Source organism: Eimeria maxima, genomic scaffold, assembly GCF_000499605.1.
Source record: "Eimeria maxima Weybridge genomic scaffold, Emw_scaff1191, whole genome shotgun sequence".
In the NCBI taxonomy this organism is placed as follows: Eukaryota; Apicomplexa; class Conoidasida; order Eucoccidiorida; family Eimeriidae; genus Eimeria; species Eimeria maxima.
Genome location: NW_013563423.1, coordinates 2,010 through 8,390, shown reverse-complemented (window position 1 = coordinate 8,390; position 6,381 = coordinate 2,010). Strand labels below are relative to the sequence as shown.

At 48.8% G+C, this 6,381-nt stretch overlaps 2 protein-coding genes across 2 annotated transcripts in view; one reads left to right on the top strand and one right to left on the bottom strand.

The window, feature by feature from the left end:
* The window catches only part of EMWEY_00049680 (hypothetical protein, conserved), a gene marked incomplete at both ends in the record, with an annotated part of 3,547 nt that extends 2,175 nt beyond the window's left edge, over window positions 1-1,372 (bottom strand). Inside the window, 4 exons of the mRNA XM_013477341.1 lie at window positions 164-336; window positions 446-506; window positions 763-1,052; window positions 1,270-1,372. Of these exons, the coding sequence (XP_013332795.1) occupies window positions 164-336; window positions 446-506; window positions 763-1,052; window positions 1,270-1,372 (627 nt within the window). The remainder of the gene's footprint in view (window positions 1-163; window positions 337-445; window positions 507-762; window positions 1,053-1,269) is intronic.
* A 1,299-nt stretch (window positions 1,373-2,671) lies between these two features.
* EMWEY_00049670 (small nuclear ribonucleoprotein, putative) overlaps window positions 2,672-6,381 on the top strand; it is a gene marked incomplete at both ends in the record, with an annotated part of 4,608 nt that continues 898 nt past the window's right edge. Inside the window, 4 exons of the mRNA XM_013477340.1 lie at window positions 2,672-3,590; window positions 4,062-4,094; window positions 4,417-4,512; window positions 5,315-5,394. Coding sequence (XP_013332794.1) covers window positions 2,672-3,590; window positions 4,062-4,094; window positions 4,417-4,512; window positions 5,315-5,394 — 1,128 coding nt within the window. The remainder of the gene's footprint in view (window positions 3,591-4,061; window positions 4,095-4,416; window positions 4,513-5,314; window positions 5,395-6,381) is intronic.

The window sequence follows — 6,381 nt, the reverse complement described above, 5'->3', positions numbered from 1 at the left end:
AAAAAAAAAAAAAAAAAAAAAAAAAAAATATATATATAAACCCTAAACCCTAAACCCTAAACCCTCAACCCTAAACCCTCATAATACTCTATGAAAATATCCTATGAAAAAAAAAAAATATTTATAAACCCTAAACCCTAAACCCTAGTCTATCTTATTATACGATAAAGTGTTCATTGCTAATGCTACTGCTGCTGCTGTTGCTGCTGCTGCTGCTGCTGTTGCTGCTGCTGCTGTTGCTGCTGCTGCTGCTGCTGTTGCTGCTGCTGCTGCTAAATATATACCCGTATTTGCGGCCTCCAGCAAAGACGACATTCGCGAAGTTGACTTCCCCAGCTGCACCAAACAAATAACACAAACCCTAAACCCTAAACCCTAAACCCTAAACCCTAATAAACCCTAATAAACCCTAAATCCTAATAAACCCTAAACCCTAAACCCTTACCTCTTCGTCCGAAGTCCTTTAGGTCTTGCCACTGTACTGTCGCGTCAAGGTTGGCTATTAGCTGCACACAACAACAAAACCCTAAACCCTAAACCCTAAACCCTAAACCCTAAACCCTAAACCCTAAACCCTACTAAATTTATATAGTCCCTGATACACTAATAAAAACCCTAAACAGACCCCATAAACCCTCAAGAAATTAAATAAACCCTAATAAGGGTTTATAAACCCTAATCAAGAAAGATAAACCCTTAATAGACCCTATAAACCCTCATAAACCCTCCTAAACCCTAGAAAAGTGTTTGCTGCATGCGCACCACACGGTGCTGTGTCCTTCTTCCTCCTGGTCCTCCTTCTCCCTTATAGGCTATCCTCGAGTTTTGCTGCTGTTGCTGCTGCTGCTCTTCTTGGTCTTGCTGCCTCTCCTCGTTACGATCTCGTTCCCTTTCCTCTTGCTGCTGCTGCTGCTGTTGGTGCTGCTGCTGCTCTCCTTCATCTGCTGCCTCACCATCACGGGGGCCCCTCATCTCCTCTTCAGCTGCCATTGGCTCCTCGCAAGGGGCCCCCTGGGGGCCCCCTAACGACCCCCCTAATCTACCCCCCTCTCCTGATGGACACAAGAGACACCAGCAGCAGCAGCAGCAGCAGCAGCACGTAGATCATGACAGGTCCCTCCTCCTATTACATATAGATCCCCATAGAAGAAGAAGCAGCAGCAGCTGCTGCTGTCTCCCCTCCCCGTCTCTGTCTCCCTTTGTGTCTCCTCCAGTCCTAAGGGCCCCAGGTGTATATGTCTCCCCGCAGCAGCAGCAGCAGCAGCGTACCTTCTGCAGCAGCTGCAGCAGCAGGAGACCCATGCTGCCTTTCTGCACAGTCTTGACCCATGGGGCCCTCCCCTTCATAATGCAATTCTTCTTCTGCCTCCATTTTCTCCCACAGCAGCAACTCTGCTGCAGCAGCAGCAGCAGCAGCAGCAGAGCAGCAGCAGCAGCTTTAGCAGCAGCACCTCAAGGGCTGCTCTCAAGTCGCACTCAATACAACAGCTGCTGCTGCTCCTGCTGCTGCCAATGTTGCACTTGCTGCTCCACGTGCTGCTGCTCGCCGCCTAGTAGTAGACGCTGCTGCTGCTCCCGCTGCTGTTGCTGCTTTTGCTGCTGCTGCTGCTTGTGTCGCGAGCGGTCCTGCCTGCCTGTTGCTGCTGCTGCTGCTGCTGCAACTGCAGCAGATCTGCTGCCAAACCACGAAGAGCAAGACGACGGATGCGACAAGGATAAAGTGTGGGCTCTCCTAAACCCTCCACTCTAAACCCTAAACCCTAAACCCTAAACCCTAAACCCCACTCTTGTAGCCCAACTTGGGCTGTATGAATAAAGACAGTGGTTAAACCCTCGTGGTGTCGTATGCGTGGCTGCTTCCTGCAAAATGCTGCTGCTGTTGTTGCTGTTGCAGCTGCTGCAGCAGTTGTTGCTGCTGCTGCTGCAGCGGCTGCAGCTGTTGCTGCTGCTGCTGCTGCGGCTGCTGCTGCTGCTGCACCATCAGTCCTAAGGAGCAGCAGCAGCAGCGGGTAGCCCTGTAGGCCTGCTTCCTCTCATTTTAATACTTTAAATTAAATTAATTCTTGTTATTCAATATTAAGAGGCAAAAACTTTCCTTTTCAAGTAGCTGCTGCTGCAGCAGCAGCAGCAGCAGCAGCAGCAGCAGCAGCAGCCCCGTCTCAACCGGGTGTCTGCCGTCCCACAGCCCCCTTCTTTTTATTAAAGAAGAAGATATTCTCCTTCTTATTCCTATTTCTTATTTTGCTGCTCTTTTATTCATTTCTTGTCTTTGCTTCATTTGCTGCTGCTTCTTCCTTCTTTTTATCTATTTGTTTACCAATAAACTGCAGCAGCAGCAGCTGCAGCAGCAGCAGCAGCAGCAGCTGCGGCGGCTGCAGCATCTGGGGGGCCCCAATGGCACCGTCAGAGGGCCCCCCATCCCTTGCCGCATGCACTCTATGGGCCACCACCACCAACAGCAACAGCAGCTAGAGCAGCAGCCGCAGCAGCAGCTACAGCTGCTGCAGCAGCGCGGGTGACCACATTCGCTGTGGCAGCAGCAGCAGCAGGGAAGCCATTAGCAGCATTAGCAGCGGCATGGACCCCCGGGCACGTAGCCACATCAACACAACGCAAACAGCAGCAGTAGCAGCAGCAGCAGCAACAGCAGCAGCAGCAGCAGCAGCAGGAAATGGTAGATCGTTACGAGGACTTCTTGTGTCTCTCAAGGAGGCCAGCAGCACAGGCGCTGCCAATCCCTCCTCCTCTCTATGAGGTATTAAAGCCTAGTTTGCTGCCGAAGCAGCAGCAGCAGCAGCAACTGCAGCAGCAGCTGTTGCTGCAGCACCAGCAGCGAGAGCAGCAGCAGCAGCAGCAGCAGCAGCAGCAGCATCGACAGCGTTTTAAGTTCCTTGCAGGTGTTTATCGTTGCCAAGAGGAGCTCAGGAAACTACAGCAGCAGCTGCAGCGCAGCAGCAGCAGCAGCAGCAGCAGTTCTGCTGCAGTTGATGATATTTGCTGCAGCAACGAGGATGCTGTTGTATCCGATATGTCTGTGCTGCTGCAGCGCATGCAGTTGCTGCGGCAGCAAGCGCAGCAGCTAGAGTCCTCTGCAGAGGATGTAGATGATCTTATAGTGCTGCAGCGGCTGAGACAGCAGCAGCAGCAGCAACAACAGGAGCACCCGCAGCAGCAGCAGCCGCAGCAGCAGCAGGACTTAAGAGACGCACGAGCCTATAGGCATGCAGTATTGAGGTGCCTATACACCTCAATGCAGGAAGCAGCAGCAGAGATGCAACGAAGGGAAGCAATTGTATTGAAGCAGCAGATGGAGTGCAGCAGATTCTTTTCTGCTGCTGCTGCTGCTGCTGCAGGCAGCAGCAACACTGGTCTAGGATTGAGTGCAGCAGCAGAAGCAGCAGCAGCAGCAGAAGCAGCAATGCGTCGTCAACGAGAGCAGCAGCAGCAGCAGCAGCAGCAGCACTATCGCCGTGGACAGAAGACAACAACAGCAGCAGCAACAACAGCAACTTCTGTTGCAGTTGAGGAGGAGGAGCAGCAACAACAGCAGCATGAACAGCAGCAGAAGGAGAAGCAGCAGCAACAAGAGAGTAATGAGTTGCTGCTGCTGCGTGAGGAGGAGCAGCAGCTTGCTGCAGCACTAGCAGCAGATAGTACAGATGCTGTGGTGTCTGTACAGCGTAGATTAGGAGAAATAAATCAATTAATGAACATTTTCTCCTTTACTGTTGCTGAGCAAGCAGAACAATGCATGCAAATTGCAGCAGCAGCAGCAGCAGCTGCAGCAAATGTTAAGGGGGCCCAGGAGGCCCTATCTAGTACCCTAAAAAGGAAGTCCTCCTTTAGGAGATATATTGTGCATGCGCTCTTTTTTTTGGGGCTTTTTCTTCTATTCTTAGACTTTATTAAATCTTCTTCTCCTTATATCATCTAATCATGCTTCTTGCTGCTGCTGCTGCTGCTGCTGCTGCTGCTGCATCAGCACTAGGTGCAGCAGCAGCAGGTGCTGCTGCTGCTGCTGTTGCTGTTTGTGTTCCTTGTTTCATCTTGGGGGCCCACAGGGGGCCCTCTACAGGGGGCTAACAAACAGCAGGGTAAGGGGGCCCCAATAGAGAGGGGCCCCTCGTAGGGGACCCACTGGGGGCCCTCCTAGGAGGGGGGGCCCCTCTAGGGTCCCCAACTTAGAGGTACCCTATAAGGGTGCCGCACAATAGGGGCATATATAAAGGAGGCCCCTAAGGGGGCCCTTTTTGGGGAGGAAATTAGGGGGCCCCGTAAACGGGGGCCCCCAAAGGGGCAGGGGGCCCCTAGGGTATAAACAAACCCTTTTTTTGTTTCTATTTAGTTGAGGGCTATTTTTTTGGGGCTTTTTGCATGCAGTTTGCATGCGCCCCCCGTAAGGGTTGGGCTGATTAGGACAGCAGCAGCAACAACAGAGGAGCAGCAGCAGCAGCAGCAGCAGCAGCAGCGGTAGTAGTAGTAGTAGTAGGAGTCGTACTAGTAGTAGTAATGGTAGTAGCACTGCAACAGCTTGTTTGTTGCCTACACCATCTAGGGTTTAGGGTTTAGGGTTTAGGGTTTATTTGTTTCCTTAAGTTATCTATTAACTACGTGAGGTGTATAGGCAGGTGGGCCCCCTGTTATGTCTGCTGTCTTAGAACGAGCAATTGAGAGTGTACGGAGGCCCCAGGGGGCCCCAGGGGCCCCTCTAGCCCCTCAGCTATAGACGTTTACTTGCTGCTGGTGTTGCTGTTGCTGCTGTTGCATGCATTGCTGCATATGACTGGTTTGCTGCTGCTGCTGCTGCTGCAGCGTGCAGCAGCAGCGTAGGTTTGTGGGGATATGCCTGTTGCCCCCCCTGTTGCTGCTGTTGGGGTGTATATACACCTTATATAAGTATTAATTTCTTAATAAAATAAAATAAAATAATAAATATAAATACTGCAGCAGCAGGAAAATAAAGGAGAGGAGCAGCAGCAGCAGCAGCAAAGGGGAGCAAGAAAGGCACTGGGGCCCGCCTCCACATTCATACATACATACATACATACATCCGCAGCAGCAGCAGCAGCAGCAGCAGCAGCTGCTGCTGCTGCTGCAGCATTTTTTGGGTAAAAGTTTTGCTGCTGCTGCTGTTTTATATTGCAAAACAGCAACAATAAACAAATTAAATTGTTTTTCTTCTTCTTAATAGGAAGGCGCTGCGTCCTTCAATCCCCCCAATCTGCAGCAGCCGTGCGGTTTAGGGTTTAGGGTTTAGGGTTTAGGGTTTAGGGTTTAGGGTTTTAGGGTTTAGGGTTTAGGGTTTAGGGTTTAGGGTTTTTGTTTCACAAGATGCCCAGCAAGAACGCGAGGCTTCAGCAATGGCTGAACTACCGCGTCCGCGTAGTCCTCCAGGTATGTCTAGGGTTTAGGGTTTAGGGTTTAGGGTTTAGGGTTTAGGGTTTTGTTGTTTTTTGTTTGTTTTAATTCCTTTCTTTGGGCTTTTTCTTATATTTAACTTTCCTTTTCTCTTCTTTTTCTTTGAGGATCTTGTTGCATGCATTTGCTGCTGCTGCTGCTCCTCCTCCTGCTGCACGATCTTTGTTTCTTTGTTTTTTATTCTTTCTATATGTTGTTTGCTGCTCTTTCTTTGCTTCTTTGCTGCTTGTCTTGAGGGTTTGCTCCTCTTGTTTATGCCCATGTCTAGGGTTTAGGGTTTAGGGTTTAGGGTTTGGAGGGGGGTAGGGGGACGTGCACGAATTTGGGGTGTATAGGCAGCTCCCCTTTTGCATGCATTGCAGGTGTATATTGAGGTCTTTATTTATCTTATTTTGCGGTGTATATGCAACTTTATTCCCTTTGCATGCATGCAGCTGCATGCATGCATGCATGCAAATCTGTTCTCTATGTTGCATGCATTTATGTGGGGTGTATGCTGATGTGCCTATCTGCATGCATGCATGCATGTAGTTGCATGCATGCATGCATGTCTATTTGCAGTGTATCTGCAACTGCATGCATGCATGCATGCATGCATGCATTTGTTGAGTGTGTTTCCCTTTTTCTTTGCATGCCTGCATGCATGCCTGCATGCATGTATATGATGCATTGGGGTGTATCTCCATCTTTCAGTATTTTGCATGCATTTCCTTGCATTTATTTATTTATTTATTTATTTATATGGATGCATGCATGCATGCATGCATACAAATAAATGCCAATAAATGCAAATATACCCCCTTGCATGAATATATGAGCTGTAAATATAAATAAAATAAAGAAAAATAATATAAATAAATAAATATAATTGTATTTATTTATTTATTTATTTATTTATTTATTTATTTATTTATTTTTTTTTTTTTTTTTTTTTTTTTTTTTTTTTTTTTTTGCATTAAAAAA